Source organism: Calypte anna, chromosome 3 (assembly GCF_003957555.1).
Source record: "Calypte anna isolate BGI_N300 chromosome 3, bCalAnn1_v1.p, whole genome shotgun sequence".
In the NCBI taxonomy this organism is placed as follows: domain Eukaryota; kingdom Metazoa; phylum Chordata; class Aves; order Apodiformes; family Trochilidae; genus Calypte; species Calypte anna.
In genome coordinates, this window is record NC_044246.1 from 110404875 (window position 1) to 110432684 (window position 27810).

The 27810-nt window shown below is 40.0% G+C and overlaps 2 protein-coding genes across 8 annotated transcripts in view; one reads left to right on the forward strand and one right to left on the reverse strand.

Moving 5' to 3' along the window:
* The window catches only part of MMUT (methylmalonyl-CoA mutase), a 37866-nt gene that overhangs the window by 4289 nt on the left and 5767 nt on the right, over positions 1-27810 (reverse strand). The window contains exons 1-10 of one of the 7 annotated variants that reach the window (XM_030447702.1): positions 16705-16948; positions 15019-15426; positions 11924-12291; positions 11054-11211; positions 9819-9990; positions 7242-7490; positions 5815-5926; positions 4328-4443; positions 3702-3817; positions 997-1128 (exon numbers count right to left, since the gene is read on the reverse strand). In XM_030447702.1, the coding sequence (XP_030303562.1) occupies positions 997-1128; positions 3702-3817; positions 4328-4443; positions 5815-5926; positions 7242-7490; positions 9819-9990; positions 11054-11211; positions 11924-12291; positions 15019-15397 (1802 nt within the window). In that variant the 5' untranslated portion in view covers positions 15398-15426; positions 16705-16948. Of the gene's footprint in view, positions 1-996; positions 1129-3701; positions 3818-4327; positions 4444-5814; positions 5927-7241; positions 7491-9818; positions 9991-11053; positions 11212-11923; positions 12292-15018; positions 16319-16457; positions 16648-16704; positions 16949-17388; positions 17547-27810 lie in introns of those variants that run through there. The other 6 variants (XM_030447705.1, XM_030447707.1, XM_030447704.1 and 3 more) reach the window with 6 other exon arrangements.
* On the forward strand, positions 16770-24218 carry CENPQ (centromere protein Q). Its single transcript, XM_030447708.1, has 9 exons — positions 16770-17093; positions 18877-19026; positions 19641-19698; positions 20258-20381; positions 20626-20694; positions 21981-22110; positions 22403-22522; positions 22745-22822; positions 23266-24218. Exons 2-9 carry the CDS (start codon positions 18880-18882, stop codon positions 23392-23394), a joined length of 855 nt encoding a protein of 284 aa, XP_030303568.1. The 5' UTR covers positions 16770-17093; positions 18877-18879; the 3' UTR covers positions 23395-24218.

The following is a 27810-nucleotide window of genomic DNA, read 5'->3' on the forward strand; positions in this document are numbered from 1 at the left end:
CAACCCAAAGCCTGGTTTAAGTGTGAGGCAAGTGGGAAATCAGACTTTTGAAGGCTACTTTTGAAACCTAATAAATACAGTTTCATTACCATTTGTACTAATTTGGAGATAAAGGCAGGTATGTAAAAAGGAAGCTAAATCTTGATTCTCAAGGAATCAGTTCTGTGTCATGTATGTGCATATTTTAAAATACCTTTAAAACAAATATTTAAAACAAAACATGATAGTGACATCCCTCAACACAACTACTTTCAAGTCAGGATAAACATGATCATTGTGAAGCCACCAAGTAATTTCCTTTTAAGAGATCCTGTAACTCTTTGATGTGAAAGCCCCAACACAGCAGGAACCTTATGAGTTTATTCATATGAAATCACCACCCACTACAGTAATTCACTCTCTTTACCCAAGAGGACAGCAGCAGAGGCAGAAGCTGACAAATGGCAAAAACAGGCGACTGTTTTCACACATACTGCCATCTTCTGATGTTCTTTTCCCTTGTGCTTTGGGTAAGTAAAACCCATAGACTGCAAGTTTATGTGGATAACCAGACATATTTTTGTCTTACATTTTTAGGAATAGCAAGAATGAAATTGCAGGGACAACTTATGGGCAAGTTTTGTAAATATAAAGTGCTGGAAACATTCTAGAGATCACTGTTACAGAGTCTTCAAAAGAAGCAATCCAATGTATGGGGATTTCAGGTAACCTTTCAGGTAACATTCTATCACTGCCCAATCCATTTGAACAAAATCCACAAATTACAACATCATCTCAGTGGATTTTGCTTACAAGCAAATACAAGATCAATTAAATTTTGCCTGCTCCCATTCTCCCTGCTCACTTACAGGCATGGCCATGACTGTGCAGGTCGCTCTTTTGTTCTGGGGATGTAACTGAGGTTTGGGAAATGGTTTTTTAGGCACAGTGAGTAGCACACAAATCTAAAAGAATAAATGTGAGTCTGTATTTGGCTTCCTGGGAAGCTGTTCTCACCTATTGATGGCATGAAGAATTTCATCACTCTCTCCAAACTCCTGGCGATAAGCTCCGCTCACCATGCGGTCACTGGCTTTGTGTTCCCCAAACACCTTCTTCATTGCATCTGTTATTTCTCCAACAGTGCACCTGAGACACAGAAAGAAAGTATTAATGCTGTCTGAAGGCTTATATAAAAAAAAATAACAGAATGGAAGTGGGCCAGCTATGTGCTTTGTTGGAGGAAAAATTTATTTAAGCTCATTTTGTCTTTGGTGCTAAAACTCTGAACATCCGACTCACCCCACTGTTACCCAGTAATAGGACATGGAAGGTTATTTTAAGAAAATACTGTTTTGCTGATGTGAGAAGGGATTTTACAAGTGACAAGGGAATGGGGACCACTGCACAGCAAAGCATTTCAAGAAATTAAATCCAATTTTTTCAACTGGAAATTTTTTGGGGGCTCAGGCTGCATGTTCTTGCATTTGGACTCATATTAAAATTCAAACTATAAATCAAGAGTTTAAAAATAAGGAAGAACATTCAGAAAAGACTGAAACTTAGCTTTCTAACTAGAATTTGTTTGCTTTTCCCGTGATGTTTATATTTTAACATTTATTCTTCTCCACCAGCCCTGACATAGCTCTTTTATCCACTGAGATGCAAAAGAATGTGGGAAATCCACTTACCTGCAGGCTTTATTTGCTATTGGAGACACAGTGCATATTCAAAATAAAACATTTTACTGCTGTAGCACAAGTGTTAGAAGCAAACTAGGCTGTGCTGTCTTCATGTACAAACATCAGTAACAACAGCCTCTGGCCCACAGCATTTAAAAATCTCATGCTTGGTGGATTTGTACCTTCCTCCATAAAATCTATAATGCAGACTGTATTAAAATGCTGTGCTTTAATCACAGCTGAGCCTGCAACCAAATATTGAAGAAAGGAACCTATTTTGAAGATAACAACTTGGATACAGCTCATCTGAGGAGAAGGAGCAGATTATCTGGTGTCTCCATCACATCATATTTACTCCTGGGATGAAATTAAGTGGGATTTGGTGCTGTGTAACAATTTTGCAGGTGTGCTACTGAGCTCCTGATGGATTTCTGCATAAACAGGTTAGATGAAGGTTTATAGTGGAGTACACTCCTCTTTTCTACTAGAAAAAACTGTAAACTTAGACACAACTTTCTCTTCCTTCTCTTTTGTGAAAGCAGCATCTGAATATAACTTCAGTATTACATCAGGGCAGCACATGTAGATACAGCCAAGGTGTGCTTTTCTGGTTTTACTACATACAAGTTTGATTGAAAGTTTCATCTAACAAAGTGAAAACTAAATGGTTTAGACTGTCAATTTTATTGAACTATAATCTGGTGCTGGATATGGAGATTTTTTGTGTAAGGCACAAAAAATAAAATGCAGGCCTTTCTTCTGCAAATACTGCTTCTGAAATCCCTTCAGAGCATTTTGAAAATTCTGCTCCAAGCCTCCTCAACTCTTCAGATCTAAAGTTAATGAGAGTTTTGCTTTTAAACTACTCACAAATGCTTTCCTGATATTTACCAGAAAAAAAAATTTTTTAAATGTCTGCTCAGTTTTTAACCCTGCTGCATCAGTGGGTGCCATTTATGTATGCATTGGAATAGCTGTCAAGAGCCAGGAATATCTTCTCTGAACAGGAGAGGAAAACCATACTTTTAATGACAATTACACTTTAATCACCAAGTAATAACACTGGACAACCTGGATGTATAAGCCCCTCCCCCCCTATTTCTGTTTACAGAAAAATTTTGTTCTGGAGAAAACTGTTTTCATCTCACTATTATAAAAATGTTGCATAAGCAACAATTGTTTTTATCAACTTACAATTTTTTCAATGCATGCTGCTAAAAACCTACTGGACAACTGTGCAAAATTGACAGAAGTCACTTTGCCTTTATGGTATAAACCTGAGCTTCTTTCATGTGACTGTCATTCAAAACTGCCTTGTACTGAACTGCATGTTTTAGTAGCATCCTTTCTTTTAATGAAAAACAGGTATTTTATAACCTAATCTGTGGTTTTAAGCTTAGTTTTAGGGCATTTACTTAGTCAATGATCAGACAGACAGGATCTATTCTGGAGACTGACACTTTGAAGAAGGAATGAGAACAGTCTTAAAAGCACCTTAGGTGAAAAAAGTAAATGTTCCACTGGACTCTAAAGAATGCCTCACTGCTTTATTCAAAAGTCTCTTTTACATCTTTGCCACTAAGCAAACTTACTTCTCCTTCAACCAAAAATATCTTTTCACACCAGTCTGTGGTGCAAGGCAGGATGAAGCAACAGACCATGATAAGATTGTGAATATCCATTTTCACATCTCAGACACTTCTGAAGCTCCCTGACCTATGAAACAGCAGGGTGACAGAGAAACTTAGTTACATCCTCAAACTGGTAAGAGTCTGAATTGGAAACAACACAGTACCTATGAACAACATCATTTCAGATTAGATTCTTTGCATCCATATTGCTCCTTGTGGGAAATAAAAGCATATCCTTGGGAGACTGTAAAATGTAATAATCTATCTGCAGCCAACTTTTACTTCACCCAAGCCCAAAACATCTCAAGATACCAACCTTAATGACACCATAGCCAAGAACAGTTAAAAGGTGAAACAGAACTAACACTTTTTAAACAGCAGTGGGAGATGGATCCCCCTCCACCAATACCTTGCACGTGCTGCTTCCACTGCAAGAGCAAGTAAGTTGCCTTCCCCAGTAGCTGCACATTGTGTTAGAGCAGCAAGACATTGCTGAACTGCTGCTTGATCTCTACTGGCTTTCACCTGAAGTGGAGGAGAAAAATATTAAGTTAAAACAAACAGCAAAGTGACTGGGAAGTTAACTGTGTTAGACTGTCTAACTTCAAATACTGAGTCTGGAGGCATGGAGTTGTTAGTTTTCAACACATGCTACATATTTCAACAGGATTAGAAGTAAAAAGGTGTCTCAGACTTTTTAAACATGTACAAGTCCATATAATAACAACATTAAAACCATTTTAACTACATTTTTACTAATTTGGAAAGGCTAGACATACATATTCATGAGTCTATCTAAAATGCTGTAATTAAAACCAAATGAACAGAACAAAACCATTTCTGTTTCAATTCTAATACTGTGCTCCTTGGGATTTTCCATCAGCTTCCACAAAAGTAGAAAACAAAATCTAGCTTCTCCACTAAAGACTAGAGCAGATCCTCAGAAAGCCAGAGGTTAAGCTTCTGGCAAGCCACCTTTACACAAGTTGTATCTGCAATTACAAGAAGTTTATTTTTTAAGAATGTAGTTCCCACCTTATTAATCTTCTCAATCTGCTTGTTACGGACTGAAGTGTTATCAATAGCCAGAACTTCAACTCTCTCCTCTTTCTCCAGCTGATGCTTGTTTACTCCAACAATTACTTCAGACCCTATTTCCAGTGGAAACACCAGAAACTCAGAATACATTTGCAAACTACTGAGAAAAGACACAATATTAATAGGACAAGAAAATTTTGAGCATTTTAATGCAATGTTTTGCTTTATAACTACATACATTTCAAATACTCAACATTAGTTCTTATTGGAAGGACTTAAGTCTGTATTTTCCATATTGTAGAAATCTAAGTATCTAAGAGATACTTAGATTCATCAACATTCAACTCAGGGAATACTGGGCCAGAAAAAAAAATTTTAAAAGAATATTATTTACCTTACAAAGTGATTTAGTAATAAGTCACTAAAAAAATACTATATTTTTATATTTTTTAAAGATATCTTTATCTTTTTAAGTTTACATAACTGATTTTTACAGCATTAAATAGTGCTGGTCTCCTGGACTGCTCTGCATTTACTTTTCTGATTTACCAGATAACAGAGAAAATGAAGTTCTTACCTAAAACTACTCCCTGTCAATAAGGCTTATTTTATCATGTTGTAAAATTCTGTTTTACTTTTCAGCCAGTAAGGGCTTAACAGCTATCTTTATTTGCAATGCTTGATAACATTCCTACACTCTTCAAATCAACAGGAAGTAATTTACCCTAGGAGAGAACTGACAACTCAGTTCTGAAACTCAGAACTTCATTGATTATTCTTTATGGGGCTTAATTAGACACCCACCCCAAATTTATCCTCCAAACAAAAAAGTTCATAGAACTTCTTTTGTGTTTGAGTTAACCTTAGTTTCTGTTACTGGACTGTTACAGGAATGCAAACTACAAGAAGTGAATACAGCTTATAGCATATATGTATATACATATATAGGTACATATCCACATATCCTTACTATATGTGCACTATATATGCATATACACATGTATACATATCACAAACAAGAATCTGAATCACCCCCTAACCTGAGATGACTATTTTTTTTTCTGGTCTATAGGAAAAAGATGCAGTTTAGAGGCAAAACCGGGACTTTGGCCCAGACACATCGCCATCTGCTGGCGGTCAGGCTTTTTATCACAGTTTGAAGATCCTAGAAGAAATTAAATTAACTATTAAAAGTCCAAAAGACTCCTATAGGACAATCTTATCTAATTGTAGGCATGTTAAGCAAGACTTTTTTCACAGTTGTACTGTATTTCATACATACTGCTATTTATTTCCAGAAACTTTAAATGACACAACACTAAAATATTACCACTGTATCACTTACAATCTGCTACTCCTAAACTACAACAAACAAACCAACCAGAAAGAATCCAATGCAACAAAAATATGTGCAAAAAACCCTCAACTTGATAAAAAGGTATTCTGTAGGGGTTTTGCCTTTCTTTTATCTCCCTGGTCCCTACCAGAGTCAATCCTGGCTTGTCTCCGGGCTGCACACTCCTCAATACGAAGTTTGGGAATCCCCTCAGCAACAGCTTTGGCCATTCCCCCCATTTCTTCAATCTCCTCAACAAGCTGAGAAAAAAATGAAAAGAAGGTTCAGAAAATAAGCTTTGCACTTGTATAGCAATCAAAGTTTTTGTTACACCTATAGACATATAGTCCTCTGCTCTAAAAGTGTGTTTCCTAGCTCCATGTCCCTGACTACAGGTTTTGGTATAAATGCAAAGAGGCTGCAGATAAAAGATCATTTTAATTGCTAGAGCTCCCTAAAGCTAAAAACAGTGCATGGCATAGTAACATCTGTGGATGAAAAGGCTTAAAATTTGAGATCTTGGCTAAGAACAGGCTTCTGCCTGCCAACCAGCCCTAGTGGTTACATGTATACAAAAAGAAATACACTGAACAACCCAGGGGTAAGTTCTCAGGTCCTAAACTCAAATGGCATGGCATGGTGCAGCTCTCACACAGCAGAAGCCTGTTCAGCTCCAAACCAAGGTGACTGGATTTAAACTGCCTACTGAAAAAGGCCATCAGACATTGCCTGCCACTGTCTAGAAGAGTTCTAGTCAACAAGGATGTAAAAAACATGTCAGATATTGTCATGGCAGTACAGTCCCAGGTTAGTGTTTGAGCCTGTCTTAGCTCATGTAATTTGGGACTTTGAGTAAGAGCAATACTTTGCTCAAAAGAAGAATCACTAGGTTTAGGTCTAGGCTAGAGACAGAATCATAAAATCATAGATTGGTTTGGGTTGGAAGGGACCTTAAATAACTACTATCATCATAGTTCCAACCCTATGCATGGGCAGGGACACCTCCAACTAGACCAGGTTACTCTTTATGCAGGATTGTCACCAGTCAGAGTACTGCTGCACAGTGCTTTCCACATGTAAGTAATGGCTGGCAGCTAAAAACATAATTTAAAAAGTGTTTTGATCCAACAGAAAGATTTCCCCTAAATTCTGCATAATGCTCAAGTATGGTCAGACCACACCTGTCTACATGGCTGGCTATAAAACTTTGCTTTCAATAACCCTTAAAATCCCAAGGTATGAGTAACTACCTAGGTTGATTTGACTCTTTTTTCTGTTGAACTCTTAAAACAGAGATCCCAATAAACTGGGAATCTTCGTTGTGCAAGTGACTCTAGAGGCTTGATTATTTGTTCCACTCTGGGATATTTCCCTTTTGAATGTAGTCTACTAGAAGGCTGAAGACTTTCTTTCTTGAAACATGCACTGTATTTTCATAAAGTTCATTTATGAAGAACTCACTGAAGCATAAGTGAAATAATTCCCTCTCCAGAAGGTACCATTTACCTTCCTTAAAAGTCATTTCTCAGAACCCCTATACCTAAAATTTTCACATACAAGGTGATGCAAACTGACCTTTAAAGCAGCTTCATAGACATCATCGGTGAGGCACTCCATGAGGTAAGATCCCCCCCAGGGGTCTGCCACTTTTGGGATACCTGACTCTTCTTGAATGATGATCTGTGTGTTCCGAGCAATCCGAGCACTCTTCACTGTGGGCAAACCCAGGGCTTCATCAAAGGAATTTGTATGGAGAGACTGAGTGCCCCCAAAGACCGCGGCCATCGCCTCGATTGTGGTACGGATCACGTTGTTGAAGGGATCCTGGAAGGCAAAGGAGAGCTCTGAAGCTCAGGAAATCTGCCATGGGGCTGAGGCAAATTAATCACATTTCATCTGCAATGAAATGAATGCAGATTCCCCCCTGAGACACTGGAATGGTACCAAAAGCTGAAAAAGAAGGTGGTTAATAATAAGCATCCAATCGAACTTATATATAAAGTATCGGTATCTCAGACAGAGATTAATTCATAAGTCAAGTAAAAATAATTAGTGTATGAGTAAACTGGTTATGCTAACAAAGCAAAGCCTAATTTATATTAAGTCTAACTTAATCCTAATTACTTAATATTACTTACATTACTTGAACATTATATTTAAATTAGTTATATTTCGGTGTTTCAAAGAACTTCATGAATCCAAGGTAGAGAGGATGGCACAGGTAGTCCTGATGTCCTCCATCCTTGGATTCCAGAATTCTCTAAGTAGTGAACAGCACACTTGTCAAAACAGTAAAGATCTGTTTTGGAACTAAATGTGGTTAATATTTTAATTAATTAATGATTATAATTAATGGTTAATATTTTAATTAATGACTGCGTTACATAAGGTAGGAATGACAGCTCGAATTGGTCAGCACCATAAAATAGAAAGATATCTATGAGAAAACTGGGATATTAACCAAAAAAAAAAAAAAAAAAAAAAAAAAAGGATGATTTGAAGCATGAGGTGCAGAAATAGTATCACAAAATATAATGCCAACCTTTAGGTCAAAATGTTTACCTGCACTTTTCAGACTTCTACACAGCTGAGCTGTATCTATGTGACTTTAGAGTCAAAGAGGAATTATCATGATCTCCTGGGAGTGACTTATGTTCTAAGAATCACCCACTGCAGCTGCCTTTCTTATTAAATGTGATTATTGGGGAAATTTAACAGTAGCTCAGATTGCATTCCTAATTCTTGACATGCTTTGTTGGGATGAAATGTATCCAAAATAATGAAGAGCCAGGAATATAACAGGATCTTTGATGATGGCAAAATTAATAATGAGATCTGTGAATTTCATTTATTTTCCAAAAAGAAATGGGTTTAACACCACTATTTTTCAAGGGAATGATAATTCTACCTACATTGGAATCTGTTTCTGGTTCAAGTATTCCATTTAGAGAATTACAGAAAAAAAAATTTGTGGGAGCAAGAAAGTAAAACCTAATTTATGAGTGGATACCTATCTTAAGGCAGACCAGAGGAAATTAAATTTGTACTCTGAACCCTCTAAGGAGTATACACTGGGCCCTGAGGACCTGTATTAACATAAATAATGCTTAAACAGAAAAAAAAAATTATGATCCAACCAGAAATATATTTAAGCCAGAGAATGGAAGATGGTTGAACAATTTTTTGTAATATTTTTGCACTCATACTTCTGACAGGAGGACTCACAAAGGCTACTGTTTAGTTTTGCAGTGTTCCTGTAATGTAAATAAACATGATGACATCTGCTTGATTAAAAAAAAAAATAAATCAGGAAACAGAAGTCAAATAACAATAGTTGCAACCACAATCTAAAAATAACTCATATTGCATGACTTTGACTGAGAAGCAGGCACTGGAATCAGAGCTGGAACCCAGATCTGACCTCACTTGGGAAACTATATGAAGTCTGATGATTTATTTTCTTGTTGTGATGTAACTCAGCAGGACAAGAAGGTTGTGCACCCACTTTTAAAAGAGCTGATGCGCTGTAACCATCACTTCAGTGTTCAGCAGTGAGAGTCAGGGGTATGAATGATTTCTTGGCTGCTCAAATGAATTCTCAAGCCAGTCATCTTGAGGAAACTGTGCCTCTATTTACTCATTCAGTTGCATTCTGTAAGCATAACTTAGAGGACGAATCCAAGAGAAACTCCTCTCCTGAGTCCTGAAGTAATATAACCACCTCTCAGAAATTCTCTCCCTACTCATCAAGTTTGGATCCTACTCAACTCAGTATCTACTTCTGAGCACAAGTGCTTGAGACAGTGATTCCAGAATGAAAATGAAGCCTTATAATGAAAAGCCAGACTGTGAACACAGTTTCAAGTCTTTAGTTTCTGTCCTTGTACCTGAGCAGTTCGTGGCAATCCAGAACAAGAAGATAATTCATAAACCAGCATGTTGGGAAGCAATGCTGTGAGCATCCAAGAGAACTTTTTGTCTTATGAAAGCAAAAAGATGTCTCCAGAGCTAGTGGGTGTCAGACTGAGAGTAAGGCAGGTTGTCTCTTTCAGCAAGCTGCATCTTCATGAGCAAAAACCAGCAGTCCCCTTTAAGATCTACACCATGAGACCATATTTGAATTAGGAAGCTGATGAGAGTACAGTTTCTAACCTGCTCAGTGAGAGACCAGCCTGATGTTTGACAATGAGCTCTCAGGAGAAGAGATTTGGGATCTTTGGGCTTAAACATTTTCTCTATCAAGTGAGCCCACAGCCTCCTCCCAGCTCTCAGCTTGGCTATTTCCATATAGAAGTTCATGCCAATTCCCCAGAAGAAGGAGAGCCTGTAACAAAAGCACCCAAACAGGATAAAACATTAAAACATTCTAATAACTCCATTTCAGTAAAAGAGCAACATCTCCTATTAATAAGATGATGGGAATGTTCCTGGACATTGATGCCATTTGCTCCAGAATGATGCCAATAAGCTTTCCAAGCCTTCAAACAAGGTGACTGCAGGCAAACTGGCAGTGACAATGGTCCCTGCAATTGCCATACTGTCCCCAGAGATTTCAAACTGTCCCCAGGGACAGCTCTGCAGGCAACCAAAGTCAAACAATGTTCCTGTTGATCTCCCTTTTCCTGCTTACAGCTTCTATGATTTTTAGAAATGTAAACCCACGTAGTTAAAGCCTGTAAAACTCATTATACTAAAGATACACTTTTTAAACAATGAATTAGCAAATGAAACAATTTGCCAAAGGCTCTAACAGATTCTCCATCACTAGAAAGCCTGAAAATAAGGCCATATCTTTTTCTACATGATCCAGTTAGTTTTCACCACAGATCTTGGAATCAGATTAATTCAGCTGACTTCTGTAGGTGGGATGTGCAACAAGCCACATGAACCACACCTTCTGTTTTTTTAAACTCATTATATAATTAAGGAAATTGTAAATCAACTAGACCACTAAAGCAGTGATTCTGCTTACTTTGGCAATAACTATATATAAATACAATATTCTGCTTAAAATTAAATTTTATTTTGAGGGAATTTGAAATATTTGGGAAAAGTGCTTAATGAGGGGAAGTTTGGATAGTCCAATTTACAGTTGCAAAGTAGTACTAATGAAAAAAAATTCAATAAAACAGCATAGAAAAACTGCAAGAGCTCTTGCTGCATTCTGGAGTCATAAAGCTTCCACTGTATTAGATATAACAGCTTAGAGATCCTTCTCCTGACTTAGAGACACCAATTCTCACAACAGACCTTGACTTGGGCTTGTGCTCGAGTTTTATTCAGTTTATTAGTGGAGATGTAGCCCAAGTATCTGCTACACCAGATCTATTTTCCTATAGGTTTTACTAAAAGTGAGTTTTATATATTTGCTTATTTCTTTAGCTCACCTGGGTGCAAACTCATCAATGGTAAGGCCAGCCTGAAGCCCAGTTCTGCAGTACTCCAAGCCATCTGCTATAGTATATGCTAATTCCAGGATGGTGTCAGCTCCTGCCTCTTGCATGTGGTACCCACTGATTGAAATGGAATTAAATTTTGGCATATACTGCAAAAGTAAAAGACAACACAATACAACAGAGGAGGGGATCAGACAGCTGTTCTATCAACATTCACAAACTATCCATTCTTTGAACACTGTGAATACAACCTGCCTCCATTAAGTGGTGTTCACAGCTGTTTACTTCACAAGTTTTTTTACCTCTTTGCACTCTTCATTGTGCTTAAACTCTAACCCACCACAGTATCTTTCTCAATTACAGGCTGCGTGCCACCTCTCCAACAAAAATGCAACTAAGAAAACCACCAGTAGTAAAGCACTTCAGCCATGAGTTGAGCACCTCACTCCTTTTATTACTCCTGCTCATATTTAATTTTGCAGCAGAAGTCCTTCAAGTTTTCTTAACACTTCAGTCCTGCTTACAGTTGTATAAAGCTTCTTGTCTGTGGAGCATCCTACTTTCTGTGAGAAGCACGGCCTGTCTGTTCTTGTCTCTAGGCTTCATGCCACCCTTTTAAGCTTAGGCTCATCTTAATCTGAATTTGATTTGGACTGGTTTAAAAAAATTGAATTGACTTGAAAATCTTCACAGTTGTGCAGTATGTGATCTGGAATCTGAATTCCTCCTCCCAGCCCTTCCTCAACCACAGCATTCTTCACTATGACAGCTCTTCCCATTTTCTGCTTTGTTCTCCAAAGCACCTCATGAATAGTTAATTAGATGCAGTAACAGAAGTAAATACATTTAAAGCATCAATACCTTTGAGGTGTACTGGAAGATGTCAGCAATAATCCTCATTGATGGCTCTGGGGGGAAGATGTAGGTGTTTCGGACCATGAACTCCTTCAAGATGTCATTTTGGATTGTCCCTGTCAGCTTGGCCTGAGGCACTCCCTGTTCTTCTCCAGTGACAATGAATGTTGCCAACACGGGAATGACTGCCCCATTCATAGTCATAGAAACTGACATTTTGTCCAAAGGAATTCCATCAAAAAGGATTTTGGTGTCTTCCACTGTGTCGATGGCAACTCCGGCCATTCCAACATCTCCTCGAACTCGGGGGTTGTCTGAGTCATAACCACGATGGGTGGCTAAATCAAAAGCAACAGATAATCCCTGCTGGCCAGCTAAATGATGACAAAACCAAAAAGCAAACAAACAAAACCAAAAACAATCAGCAAAGAAAGAAATTCAGAGGTGTTGAACAGACTTGCATTAGAACTGGATTGAAATTCATTAATTTTATCTTACACGATCCAGACTTGGACAATAAACCAATTTTTAAGGCTGTTCCATCCCTAAACTTGTCCAAGCTCTTCTAGTCTTAAACATAGGAAAAAGTTTCTAAAGGGCAGTCCTTCTATTCCAGCCACACAACCAGCTTACCATGCTTAACAAACTTAACAGTTTAGCCACAAGTAGCCACGTGCATAGAAATCCAGTATCAGGGCTATATGCAGAAATTCTGCTTAGCTGGAAAAACAAGCATGATAAGCTACATCACAGTACCTTCTCTTTATCATGAATTAAACAGATTGTTACCCTAACTCTGTAGTGATCCACACTGTTCATAAAGCAACGTGATGCACTACTACATCTATAGTAGGAGAAAATTATTCATATAAAGCAGGGAAGGGGATAGAGTTCTAGGCAGACTTATTGCTGCAACCTGAAAGCAGTACCTGAAACTCTGCTACCCCTGGGAATTCACCTCCTACCAGCACTGCTGTTTCTGAATGAGCTGGATCTGCTGCATCTGCAAATCTGCTTCTCAGCATTAGCAGAAAATCACTCAGATACCAGTTGTTATCTTTGATCAACAAAGCTAGGGATTACCTCTGAAAAGCAATGACAAAAATTTAAATTTCTGCCTAGTTTCAAACAATAGAAACTTCAGCAATTGTGAAAACTCACAATTAAGTAAGAGAATTCTCTTACTAATGAGAGATTTTAAGTGAATTACTAAAAATGATTTACAAAAAACTAGGGCAGATTGAGAATCTATGTCAAATAATTCAATATCAACACACCTTTAACACAAGATAAAATTATAGTATCATAGTATTAGAACTGGAATAAAGGTGAAAAATTCCTGGCAGCAAAGATTCCTGAGTTACTGAGCTGTATTACCAGTTAACCCAAGCATTAGCACTTCTGCTTCAGCAGCAACATTCAGCAGTAAAACAGAGAATATTCAGAACAGTTTTCCCACTGACAAGTTTGTTTATCAATCTCTAATGCCCTGTACTTTTAATTTCTTAATTTTCTGAGTGTTTCATAAATGGAAAGAATGGGAACACACACAAAAGGACTGCAGCAGCTAATATTACTTCCTATCAGCTAATCATGGTATCAAAAGAGAATAAAACCCCCGAGCTCTCCCCACACCCCCCCCCTCAAGTTATATTTTGAGTAAGAGGGACTTCAAAGTGGGAAATAAAAGTATCACAGATATATTATTACAAGGGCAACTTGCATTGGTTTGTTGTTTTAACTGGTAAGGTTATAATTAGCTTCAAAAAACTTCTAAGATGTGTGGCTGGTGTAAAACTACTGCTTCAGTCTATCAAGAACAACTTTTTAGTAATTTTTTTTACAAAGCCTAACTCAATATTATATTATGATGATGCTCTGGCTATTAGCTAAACAAATTGCTACAAAGAACAATACTGCAGAAATACTGGGAAAACATCTCTCATATAAGGAAAATATCACTATTTTTAGGAACCTGACTTTACTAATATACCATGAATGACACTACCCATATGTATTTATAAATTCATTTAAAATGGGTGAGATGGAAACCCAAAATATCAGGATGCAGTAAGACCAAAAGTCTAGCTAAGTGACAAAGTTAGACATTTTTTTCTCACGGTCACAAAATGAGTGTAAATTGCTCCATGACCTTTGCTGGTGAGACCCTGGCATACAGACAAATTATGTCTCTTTAAGTGTCCAGAGTAACTAAAACCAGCATTTAACACATTCATTTTTCCAGCTCAACAGCAAAGATGAAGCAGTTTCAGAAATGATCCAACCTGCCAGTAATAAAGAACTAGAATGCCACTGGGAAGATCCTATCAGAAACCACAACTCACAAGGAGGAATAATCACATTTGGCATGTAATTCAGGTCGTGAACATTCCAGTGGCTTTGCAAGGCAATGTCATCATAGATCCATAGAATTGGCTGGGTTGGAAGGGACCTCAGAGATAATCAAGTGCAACCCTTGATCCACTACCTCTGCAGTTCCCAGCCCATGGCACTGAGTGCCACATCCAGTCTCTTTTGAAGTATTTCCAGACACGGAGAATCCACTACTTCCCTGGGCAGCCCATTCCAATGCCTGATCACCCTCTCTGGAAAGAAATTCTTTCTAATATCCAACCTAAACCTCCCCTGGCACAACTTAAGACCATGCCCTCTTGTCTTGCTGAGAGTTGCCTGGGAAAAGAGACCAACCCCCCCCTGGCTCCAACCTCCTTTCAGGGAGTTGTAGAGAGTGATGAGGCCTCCCCTGAGCCTCCTCTTCTCCAGCCTCAACACCCCCAGCTCCCTCAGCCCTTCCTAACAGGACTTGTGCTGGATCCCTTCACCAGCCTCCTTGCTCTTCTCTGGACCTGCTCCAGCACCTCAATCTCCTTCCTGCACTGAGGGGCCCAGAACTGGACACAGGACTCAAGCTGTGGCCTCACCAGCGCTGAGTACAGGGGCAGAATCCCTTCCCTGGACTTGTTGGCCACACTGTTCCTGACACAGCCCAGGATGCCATTGGCCTTCCTGGTTACCCAGGCACACTGCTGGCTCATGTTCAGCTTCCTGTCAATCCAAATTTCCCAAACCAGCAGTCTTACCTTTAATGTTGTCCTTGTAGAACTTATTGCTCTCCTCCACTGTACTGAAACCAGCATACTGGCGGATAGTCCATGGTCTGTATGTGTACATGGTTGGGTAGGGGCCCCGAGTGAAAGGTTTCATCCCTGGCAGCTCCTCAGGGAGGTCTTTTGTGTCCCTTTTGGAATACAGGGGCTTGATGTCAATGCCCTCGGGGGTGTGCCAAATTAAATCCTTGGGATTCTTGCCTTTCAGCTGTTTTTCTGCAAGGGCAGCCCACTCAGGGTGCAGTGGCTGCCTGTGCAGGGAACGTTCTGAGAGCTGACAGGCTGGAAGTTGTGCCAGGAGTGTGCAGCAGGAAGGCTGCAGGCGCAGGAGAGCACCCTTGGCTCTCAGCATGGCTGTCCCACTCCTGAGTATGGAGGAAGCTGAAGAAAATAAAAACACATTATCCAATAAATCCAATGTGGGAGAAGTGAGCATGGAGAGGCCAAGCAGTTTTCTAAAAGCTAAACAAATACTCAGGGAAAAAATGAGTGTATTTATGTGCCTACACATTCGACATACACCCTTTCTCTCACCTTTCAACCAGAAAATGCATAAAGGAGGTCAAGAAAAATCCTGTATTTTCCTCTAGTTAAGGAAAACATTCCTACAACTCATCCACATCCACAAAAGATCTCTTCAGTGTCAGTCAGGCATGCCTAGTTACCTTCTCACCTTCCCATCTCTCATCTCTGGATTTCTCACTGTCAAAGAGGAAGCCTCAACATGAGATGCATTTAGAAGGGAGTGAACTGTCAGAAAACCGATGACAGATCATACACTTTGGAAAAGGTGCCTTGGGCTGGACAGAAATCAGAGATGTACCAAGAAACTAATAAGAAAAAATAATGTGGTGTGCAAGAACACAGGGGTAATAACAAGCTGCAGAGCTCATCCTGTCATGCATGACACTGACATAGGGGAGAGGCTCAGTAACTCCTGAAAGCTGCAAGTTCCTCTGCTTCTGCTCTCTATACCTTATGCCTGCACTTCCTTCCCAAGCCAAAACCTTTACAGCTTGGCTTCAAGAGGCAGTAACCTTATCTCCTTCACAACTACCTGGATGGATACACATGGCTTCCTGACACCTTTATGAAGAAATCTGCACAAAACTGGAAAGTTATCTCTGTTGCTGTTGTGGTGCTGCAGCAACACACTCCATACAAGTACTTTAATGATATATACACTACATATATATACATATATATGTATCTGTATACCACTATACAGATAATCTGATGAGCACAAAGGAGCATCGGAGGAGCGCCGAGCTCCCTGCAGACATGATCCTGAAGCCAGGATGGAATCTCGGAATCATTTTGGTTGGAAAAAATCTTTAAGATCATTAAGTCCGACCATTAACTCAGTTCTACCGTGTTCGGTGCTAAACCACATTCCTAATCACCACACCTACACGTCTTTTCAACACCTTCAGGCACTGTAATCCAGCCACCTCCTTGGGCAGCCTGTTCCAGCCTTTAATAACCCTTTCAGTCAAGAAATCTCTTCTAATACCCAAAGGTAAACTCTGCCTCTGCTGCTATCCGGGTCCAAAGGCCATGGGCCCAGTCCCGGCCCTGCAGTTCGACGGAACCACAGAGAAGCCTCTCACTCCCCTCCACCCCTCACACCACAGCCGAGAGAGGCAGAGGGCCAAGTACCAGACAGCACCGTTCGCCGGCCCAGCCTGGTAGCCCCAGAGGGCTCTGACAGGCCCAGCACCCCCAGCCCGCCCCCCACACGCCCTCTCGGCGGCCAACAGCGATGGGGAAGCGGAATAAGGTCTGCTTGGCGCAGTCTGTCAGCCCTAGCGACGGGATTGTGGGCTCAGGACAGGTCCCGGTTCCAGTCGCAACCGCGGCCCCGGTCCCGCTACCTCCTCTCAGCCCCTCCGCCCGCAGCCGCGCATCGCACCGCGCATGCGCGTCTCCCCCCCCCCTGAGGGGGGTGGGGGCCGGCACTGCGCATGCGCTGGGCTGCGCGGGCAAAACGGATCGGTTGGGATTTGTAAGGCGGGGTCGGTGGGAGTGCTGAAGAGATAATCGGGACGGTGAGTGTCGGGTGGGATGAGCTGATGGGAAGTTTTATGGAGGTTCCCGAGGTGTTGCCGGCAGAAGTGGGAAGCGGGAGTTTGGAGGTACTGGAGGAGGAGAGGGCAGGGGGTGAGCGGTGAGGACTACAGCTCCCAGCATGCATTTCGCTCGGCTGGGTTGTGGCGCGGTGGTGTCGGGAAGCGTTGCATGCCGGGAGTTGTAGTCCGTGCCTCCCGCATTGAGAATGGCGGCAGCTGCTCCCCCAGAAAATCAATAGTTAATAGAGGGGAGGGAAGGGCAAGGCTCAGTTACCTGGGGTCTGAGAATCGTAGAATGGGTTGGGTTGGACCTGAAGGATGATCTAGTTCCAATTCCCTTGCCATGGATGTTCATAAGGCTGCTCCAAGCCCTATCCAACCTGGCCTTGAGTGTTTCCTGGGAGGGGTCATCATTTCCATGGAGTGAGGGACCTGAGGGGATGACAGGAAAACTGAATACGTCTGAGTCCTTGTGCTCAGGAAAGAGGAGCCTGTCAGGGTATAAGGATTACTCTCCCCTGTGAGACTTTTTCTGACTCGGTCTCTATTGTGAGTGTCAGGGTTTAACACTGGCCTGGCAATTAAACCAGATAACAAATGCTCTCTATTAATCTCTCTCTCCTCCTTGATAAAGAAAGGAGACAGAATAAGGGAGAGAGACTGATGGGTTGGAAACTAAACTACACAACTTTAATGAAACAGTAATGATAAATAGGAAAATTTTCTAAATATATACAAATACACAGGAAAATTGATCCCACGTTCCTCCCCCCTTTTTTCCCCAATAACTCTCACATCACCACCGAGGCTGCAGGGCAGCCCTGGGAAAGTCCAGGCTGGAATCCTGGGGTCAGCAGCAGTTGGGAGCTGGAGGCAGGAACACACAGATTCAGGCTGGCATGGATCAGGAGCACAGGCAGAGGAAGGGATGGAATCCTCCCAGGATGCCAAAGCAAAATGGAATGGGCAAAGAAAAGGAAGCAGGAAGGGCAGGAAGCTGGTTTGACCCTTGTGATCCCTCAAATTTATACTGAGTATGATGTGTATGGGATGGAATACTCTGTTTGGTCAATTCTGGCATCTATCTTGTCTGTTCCTTCCCAAAGGAGGGCTACAGGTGGGACCTCTTTATTCTTTCTGGAGGGTAAAATGTTCCTCAGAGCTGAGCAGTTCCTTGGTTCTGCAGCCCATTCCCAGCTCTAACTATAACCATGGAGTGGGATCAGTCCCAGCAGCAGACACTGACTGAGAAACTTGCTGTTCATTTCAGCAAGTGCAGCTACTTACAAGAGACTGAGCTGAAAGCAAAAGTACAAGACAGAAAATCACCTTTATCCTGGCCCAAACCAGGACAGTGAGCAAGGAAAAGAACTGTAAATTTAAACTGCTGCAAGGAGCATTATGGTGAGATGCTGAGGGTGAAAAGTTCTGTTAATTCAGATGTCTGCACTGAACTGCATTAGAAACAAAGAATTTCCATTGTTGGAGGCCTTTAGGAACATGTGAGCCCCTTCTCAGTGCAGCTACTGCTGCTGCTCATTAGGATAAAACTTGTCTGACAGGCAAATTGGGGATGATTGCTTAATGATCCTGTACTTAGATAAATATGCAAGGTCTATGCTTTGGGTTAGCAAAATGCAAACATTTGGGCTCATTTAAGGTATTTCTGTTTTCTTGCCCATTAATGTGTGGTTTGTGCTGTATGGATGAGAAATGGATTTTAATTTTGTTTTTCTTTCCTCTTATTTTATTTGGCTTCCAGATAATGAAAAGCCACCGTGCATCTTCTAATAAAAGTGGGGAGAACACTGGTGGGGGAAAAAGAACATTAAAATCACAAAATCAGCCAGAGTCTTCCAGGAAAAGAAAGAGAACAGATGGAGAAGGAAGAAAGCAAGGTCAAAAAGGAAAGGTAATAATTATTTTAGAACAAATTAGAAAAGTAACCAAAGGGAGGGGAAAAAAAGAGGGAGTTTTGCCCAGATTTTTACTGGAATATCTTGGGAATATGTCATTAACTAAGTGTAGTCCACTTCAGGAAATCTTTGATGTGAACACTGCCTTAGCTGCTTCCTGGTTTCCACAATAATATCTGTTTGAACAGAATGATAAAATTAGAATTCATGCAGCTCAGGTGACATTTATTCAGTTCTGCAAAATATTTTCTCTCTGTCTTGGGAATGGCCCAGGCAGCTTTCTGCTGGAGGAACTTGCTTAACCACTTATGAACTGCATAATAGCCACACATGTTATGAATATCTTATTTCATGATCTCATTCTTGGAATGGGGGGAATTAAGAAGAGTGAATTGCTTCCCTTAACCTGCTTGAAATGAATTGCAGTTTCACAGTGTAAAAAAAAAAACAATTTCATGGTCAGCATCAGTAGCTCTGTCAAGCCCTGAAGTGCTTTCACAATGTTTTTATACAGGGCTTGCTAGTAATAAATAATGTTTCCATTAGATAATGGTAGCATAGCAGAGATTGTTTGAAAATTACTGAATTTGCTGTTAATTTTTCTTTTCAGCAGGCCACTCAGGCAGTGAAAAGGAAGGCTAAGGAAGACAGGGACTATTCCCCTCCAGGTGGGATTAGGTTCTTTTCTTACTTTTCTCTCGTGCAAATTCAGTGTTTTGAACAAACACTGAAAGTAAAAGTAGAAACTGCTAAGCTGAAATCATAGATGGCTGAGATGTGACATTTTTCTTTCTGAACAGTAGCAAAATCCACCACAAACACCCAAACCATTTTAACTTTCTCTTCAGAGCCCACTCCCTTCTCTTCTAACCTTCTCTTAAGCCTGTGTTGTATTGAACATACCAATGAGATGAAGCCCCTCCTGCACTGAGTTTTTTGTTTTGTTCCCATTAGTTTATTTCTTGTTTCTGGGTTTTTCCACATGTTTTGTCAATGATTTTGGGAAAGCATTTTTTTAGAATGAAAGTGCTGTAATAGAAATGGCTTTTATATTTTGTGCTTTTTAAATAACTTGTGACTTGCAAATAGTAAGTACCACCTACTAAGTTAGATTTGACCTTGGAGTTTTCTGACATGGAAAAATCTTAACTGTTACATCTTTGACTGCATTGTGACTGAACTGCATCACAAAGTTTATCCAGGCTTGAAAAACCATCTTTTCCTTTTTATTAACAGAAGGAAAAGGGTCTTCAAAAACAGTGAAACTAACCAGTGCTAAAACAGGATCTTGGCAGACACTCTCAGAGAGCAGCAGGCAGTTTCTGGAAACTGTGATGGATTCAGTAATACTGTAAGTGCCAAATATCCTGGTGATGTTCCCACAAGGAATAGTGTAAAAATCATAACATTGCTTGAATCAAAAAGCTCTTTTGGGCTTTATTGCTGGCTGTGTATATTTTGTCCAGTAGGATATAACACTTTCTATCTGAAGTCAGAAGTTTTCAGTTAGAGAAGTTCTGTCTGTGTCGACTTCATGTGTGTTCTCTGTGCTTTCAGGCTTTCTGATGATGTGTCTGCCTTTATTTTCTTTGCAGATCTGTTTTGTGCCAACAAAGTGAGAGAAAAGGTGATGTTCAGAAGCACCTCAATTTACTGAAAGGAAGGTAAGAAATTATAACTAAAGCAGGGAAATTATAACTAAAAAAGCAGGGATAGAAGTAATGTGGTTTATCCAGTTGTTTTATAGCATGCTTACAGAATTGCTTCTGTGAGAAATCACATTTAGGAAATCTTAGGAGGGGGAATTGATGCAAAATTAAGCAGGGAAATATCTTGATGGGACATTGATTGAAGTGGACAAGTGAGAGTTGTTTAAAGGTCCCCTTTAACTACCTCTGTATGAGTAACAGAGCCTAGGAGGTATTCTTAAGGACTCCTTGAGTCAGCTTTGTACTCTTTACACAGGATTTAAATTTGTGGGCAGCTATTTATTTTATTACCATTTTAGTAAAGTGGCAGGAGCTGTTATAGCTAAATTTTCCTAAATGGTAAATAATATTCTGGCTGTGAAGTTACTTCAAAAAGGGTTGAAATTTTTCTCTTGGGTCATAACTTTGGCCATTTGATGTCATTGTGTGAGTTCTTGTGGAGTAATTTTGTCACTGTGAGAGTAATAAAGTGCCTGAGAGTTTTTGTGTGCAAGTGTGTTCATATACCAGGCTCTTACCAATACAAAGCCTGAGCCTAAATGTTGCTTTCTTTGTTCTGACAGTACTCAAGATTCAAGGAGGAGCTATTTTTTTCATGAATGCTTTTGTGGTTGATTTTTTTTTTATTTTAATTTCTGACCTTTTGGGTCTGATTTCTGAGTTGTCAAGCTTCTGCAATCTTATCTGACATGCATGGAAATTGTGGCAGTTTGGTGTATGTAGCAGATCCAGCTTGGAAGAACACAGGTTTTCCACAGAATCAGAAGGACCTTTGAGAACAAGCTAAAACTCTTCATCTGGCATAAAACTATGTACCCTATTTTACAAAAGCATTTACAGATTTAACTGAAATAATTCTGTGTGGAAGCAGTTAAGAATGCTGTTTTCAGAGCTTAGTTTTATTTTGAAAAGCAGATAGGTCAGAACTAGGAAAATATTAGTTAATTAAAAATTACACTCAGGGAGTATACAGGCCAATGGGATAGAAACCTCACATCAGTGGAATAGCAAATGTTGGAATAGAGGGTTTTCTTGTTCCTGGTCTCTTCCTTAGAAATTTGTCATGATTTCTGGAAAAAATTCAAGCCAGCTTTTCTTTCTCTCTGGATCCTTTCAATTCACTGGCAGCAACTGGGCTAGATTCAGTTTAGTTTTTCTCCAGGGAAGAGTCAGTTTCTCCAGTCAGTTTGCTTCTTCAAACAACTCCATACAATTCATGCTTTCCTTTTTCTGTAATAAAGGTTGCTGAAATCTTTCAAGACTTTAAAGGTTCCTCCAGGGAAGTTGGGCAACCTGAAGAATGTCCGGAGCCTTCGAATGGCAGAGAAACAAATGCTTGAGACAAATGAAGAGTCTTTGGCACAATTGCAGGTATGAAGGGAAAAGAAGGGAAGAAAATATCTTAGTCATCTGCTTCTGTTCACAGTTTTGTAACTTCTTAGTAGATTGGTTAGTAGCTATGACTATGCTGTTGTGGAGGAGTTGACCACTGTTCATCATTGTCACCCACCTTCACTATAAAACATCATTTTGGATGTTTTTTCAGTGACTCAGCTGATTATCAGTGTTCTGTGCTCAGTGTTCAGAAGATTATCAGTGTTCAAAAGGCTCACCAACCGTAAAATAAATTTTTTTTCTGGCTGATATATCTGTTTTGTCTTAGGATGAAGTAACTGAAGCTCAGCAAGCAGCAGGATGCACTGATGAAACTCTCCAGCAGCTGCAGTATAAAATCCAGGTGCTCAAGAACCAGTTAGAGGAAGATGAAAGAAAGGCCAGGAAGGTATTTCCAAAAGATATTGGTACATTTCTCTTAAGGAGTTGGTGTTTCCAGAGCTAGCCCATAAGAGGTGTTTCTGCAGAGAGTATCATCTGAGGGTGACCTTATCACTCTTTAAAAATTTAACTTTTCCATCTTTCCAAGATGCAAGAATAAAATGTTATATTTTCAGAAGTTTGTCAGTTGATTTAGTTATTTATATTTTTTTCCTCCACCCCTTTCTAGGTGTTTCAGGAACCCAGCAGTAGAGCACTCCAACTTCCAGAGCTCCCCAAGCACAGTTTGCAGGCACCCACTTTGCAGGTGAGCATGAGATACATATTCAGAGATACTTTGGTAATGAGGAGAAAAGCAAAAGAATGTCTTTTAATCACTTAACCTCTGCCAGAGGGGAAAATTCTGAAAGGCCTGGAAGTTCTATCTTTTTTTTGGGTTTTGGTTTTTTTTGGTTTTGTTGAGAACTATATGCTTAAGTTTTAAACCCAACAAAACCCTATAAAACTTCCATGTCCTTTTCATGGCCACAAGGATTGCATTTCTTTTCCTAGGAACCCTGTGGTCTTAGGGAATTTATAATAATTTCTGAGATGTATCTCAGATGGGAGGAAGACTGCTTCATTCTGTGTTGTTAAACCTTTTTTATTTTACTTGTATTTAGGTACAGCTAGGCTGCATGAAAGTGAAATCTCTGGTGGACTCAAAGGTTGTTTGGGTTTTTTTTTAACTGTTACTATCTTCTTCTTTAGGAAGAAATTTTGAAGATAAAAGATCAGAAAGGTCTTTTAAAGGATATGAACATTATCCAGCAGTCAGATGACTTGAAGAACATGTTAAGCCTCATTGAGAAGACCTATGAAAAGGTGGATTTCCTTTGAGAAACCAAATATATGGAATTTTCTTTGAAGAAAACCTATGCCAGCACTCTGTGTTAATGCATGATGATGATAATGGAAACAGTGTTTCCTTCCCAATAGCTTTGCAGCTGTGACTGCTGAATTTCTGTTAAAGTGTTTTCTATGAATATTGGTATATTAAGTGATCTATCAAGGCTTTTTGGGGGAAGGGTTTTTTTGGACTTGTGGTGGCTTCTAATGCTAATAAATACTGTCTTAGAAGGAAGAGAAAGGGATGCTGGGTTTATTGGGCATTTTTGTTGAATAAAATAACCTGTGCCATTAGATTTGTACTTCTCTATCAAACCTATAAAATGGTAAATCCAGTATCTCTTATGAAACTAACTTTTGTTTTGGAGTTAGATCCTCTGTAAACCTGAAACACATCGTAACAATAGTCTTATGTGATGCTCAGTTGCAAATCCCCTGATTACTTTCTTACCATTGTTAATTAAAACCCTCCATGGCAGGAAAATGAAAAATTATCCAATCTACAGGATTTTTAAAATACATTTTTATATGCACTGCTTAAAACTTAAAAGATGACACTGATACCTGATTTATCCAGAAGGATGAGGAACACAAATAACATTATAGAGAAAAGCTGTATTCTCAGAGTTGTGTACTACTAACCTTACATTTCATTATCTGTCAGATATTCTTCAGCTCTAGAGAAAGTTAAGTCAAAAGTCTATTTTCCCATGCACCTTATGCTCTCCTCTATTTTTTCATGACAGAGCTTCTCCTGTAAAAGATGCAGTTATTAACAAAGTGCTTTCTCCAATCAAATTATCAGCTAGAAGACAGCAGTGCTCTTTATATTTTGTTTGCAAGCTGCTGGTAATACATGCTCTTAATGAGACATGAGCCAATTATCTCTATTCTCCTGAGAGATGAAAAGCCTCTCAAGCTGCTCCGTGTAGGATCAGGAAAATCAAACTAAGTATTTGCTTGCTTTATACTGAACAACATCGAAAAGTCTATAAATATTAAGAAATGTTTCTTAAAATTTTGATCACTTGACAAGGGGAGCAGTTACTGATGTTGCATGTACCCCAATATAGTTTAATGCAGTTTATGAGTTAATGTTTTCCCTGGTGACAGTTATCTTAATTTTCTGTGAAGTAGAGATGCACTCTTTTGCTTTCATTAAGGGTAAGTTACTTGCAAGAAATTTACTCTATGGGTTTTGATCTTCATGAATCATGGGTATCTTTTAAGAAGGAAAAAAAGACAAAGGGGAGGTAAAGTGTGAAGAAGGAGAGTGAGTAAGGATCAGAGATGTGATACATCCATGCAAGGAAGGCTGAAAGAGCAGTACCTGAATAAGGAAATAATAAAGGTGTAAAATATTTTATGAAACAATTGAGTTGATTGGTTACTCACTGCTTTTTACAACATAGGAGTGAAGGAATAGCCAGTTTGGTGACTAGACAGCAAGTTCCTAAGGTAAGGTACTTTGTCTAACAGTGTCAGAAGATTCTCTGGAAGCCAAAGTGCACAAATAGAATATGAAATAGAATATATATAATAGAATATGAAAGAAGTAAAAAAGTCTGTGAAGCATGTGTTCATCAGAGACAATTAAATGGTTTGGACAAGGTAGTGATAGATTGCTGGCACCCTGAAAGACAGAGTATTGAGATGAACTTTTGCTTAGTTATTTGGTGGGTTTCTAATGTTTGCCTAAGAAAGGCTGTAAGCAGTTGAGATCTTCTGCAATTATTCCTGTACTTCTGGAACTGAGAGTGGTGGCCTCTTACTTTCATTCCAGATCTAGATGTTTAGATGCTCAAAATAGTGTTTATGTGTGAAGAGGAAGCACTCCTTAGGAAGGGTGTATACCACATGTATGTGTGTTAGGTGCTATTTCTGTATTACTCCTAAAACCAGTACTGTCCAGCTCTGGGTCTGTATTTCCTGAGCTGTTTGTCAGTGTCATACAAAGATGAACAAAAAAGTTACCACAGACACCTGGCCAATTAGAGGAAGTGATAAATTACACAGCTGAGTAAAACATTCAAAGAGGATCAGAGAAACTGTGATCCTTAGTCCTTGTAGACAACAGGGCGAAGCTGTCACTAGGGCTGGATGTACTGCATTTCAGGGCTAGATAGTTGCAGGAACAGTAATTATTTTAATTTTACTTTTTTCCTGCCGTTGGGTGATTCATGATAGACTGGCTGGCTGTTGATGTTGTTACTTTGGGATTGTCATTGACACATAAACAGGACAACATAAAGGAGGAACATAAAACCAGGCTTTCAGGAGTGGTCTTAGCTCTATTTATTTGATGGTGGATTCTCTTGGGCAGTTGCTGAATGTTCAGATTGTGGTTTCTAATGAGAGGACTCTCCTAGGAGAAGGTTCACTGTTATCAGTGAGTGTGGAGCTGTAAACGTGCATGACTTGACCTGGGAGCATCTGAAACTTCAATTTCACAAACTCTGGCTTCAAGTAGGTAAGTTACAAGGGACAGATTTCTTAAGATACCAGTCCATAGCACATACTGACTCTTCTTCATGCTCAAATCATCTTTCTGCAGATGCTCTCCCAAAACACTTCAAAGTTTCTTCTCTGTTGACTCTTCTGCCTTGTGCTATAGGCTATGAAGCCCAAATCAAAAGTGCAATATGGGTTAGCATCATCAAATTGGACTGTGGGACAAATGAAAAATCAGGAAAAGTGTGAATGGGGCTGCCACCTCAAAATGATGCTTGGGGCTGCTTTGCTGGGTTGGTTTTCTCCTTGGCAGAATGTGTCTTGGTTTATCTCAGGCTCTTAATTCCCTCGTGACATGCAGCTTGGTACTGAAAAAGAGAATTGCCTGATTAATTGCCACAGAGAAGAAAAAGGATAATTACAAGTGTGTGCAAAGCAGGTAACTCATTGGTATAAGTGCAGAGATTAAGTGTCTTAATCAAAAAAATTGAAGGTTCTTGCTAGAGCAAACACTCCAGAGTCCCTCCTTCTCTGAAGGTGTGTCTGGCTCTGACTTTTACTTTCATGCTTCTTCAACACATAGGTGCTTTAGTACAAGTTAGAAGAGCTTACTAAAAGTAATTCCCATCAATTCTATCAATAAGTGACTCCAAATGCTATGCAAATGCTCCTTGTGGGGGTGGAAGGAAGCCTGTTTTCAATCTAGTGGAAAACTCAATTTGGCAGACAGAGGTTGTGAGATCTCTGTATTATCTCTCAGTCAAGGATGTGCATTCTCAAGTGCAGAGAAGTGACCACAGTTTCTGGGAACATAGGAGCCTTTGCTAAACCCTCTGAGCCAGGGCGGTGCTTGGGAGCAACCATGAGGATGCTCTCACTGGAGGCCAAGGGAGGTCACAGAGAAGTCCCTTTTATCCCCAAACTAATAAGGCTTTTCCACAGGAGCCTACTGGGAGAACAATGATGTAATGAAGAGCTTGTTCCTTGACTGGCACTACTGTCAGAACCAGGTTACCCATGGTTTAAAATACAACCAGGGCTCTACTTGGTTGGCCAGGGGCAAGCAGAGCTTTAGTGGTACCCTTGTGATCTGCAGCTGCTGGTCCAGAACACATCTTCTGTGTGTCACATTTGATAGCCCTGTTCAGGTATCCCCAGTGCTCTCTGGTGTCTGATGTGACAATAAAGACCAAGTTCAGTTAATGCTGAACAAACCAAAGTGCCTGTTTATGTTAAATCACTGAGTAGGCTCCACTGGCTGTTTTCAGGAGTTCTCCAATGAATAGAGACAATGTAGATTAACCTGCTCTTACTTTCCCAAGCATGGGTGTCTAATCCAGCATCAGGCAGCTCAGGATATTTAAGAAACCTTCACAGGAATGTGAAGGGTTTGTAGGTCTACACATTCTGCTCTTTGGTGAATTTGTTACAGGAGGTTCCTCAGGACCTGGAATGAATCAGTCATTAATTGCTTAATGGGCACTATTAAGGTTTAACCTTAAGCTTGTGTTTGTCTACTGAATTGAAAGGGGCCATGATTGCAGCACTTCAGCTGAGTCAGGTCCAGATAAAAAGAGTTCTATTTCCTTTTCAGAAGGGGATTAACTAAAGCCTGAGTGAGAACCAGTTTTGGCAGCCCTGTCTGGCAAAGGAAGGAGAGCAGAAAGGTGGAGCACAAAGGCAGAACAAGAGTCCAGGTGATGGAAAGGGGCCCTGGAAAGCCATTTAGATTTCTTCCTGCATTTATCTTGGAAATAGAGCAAAAGACAGTCCACTGGGGGAAGGGAAAAAAAATTTGAGGGAGCCACACTGGGGTAAGGGAAAGAAAATTTGAGGGGTCAGCCTGTCGGAGAAACAAGATAGGGTCAATCTCTTTACTTGAGAAAATGAGCTGCAAGCTTCAGAGAAGGATTTGAAAGACCCAAGACTACAGAGAGACTCTGAAGGGACTGCAGG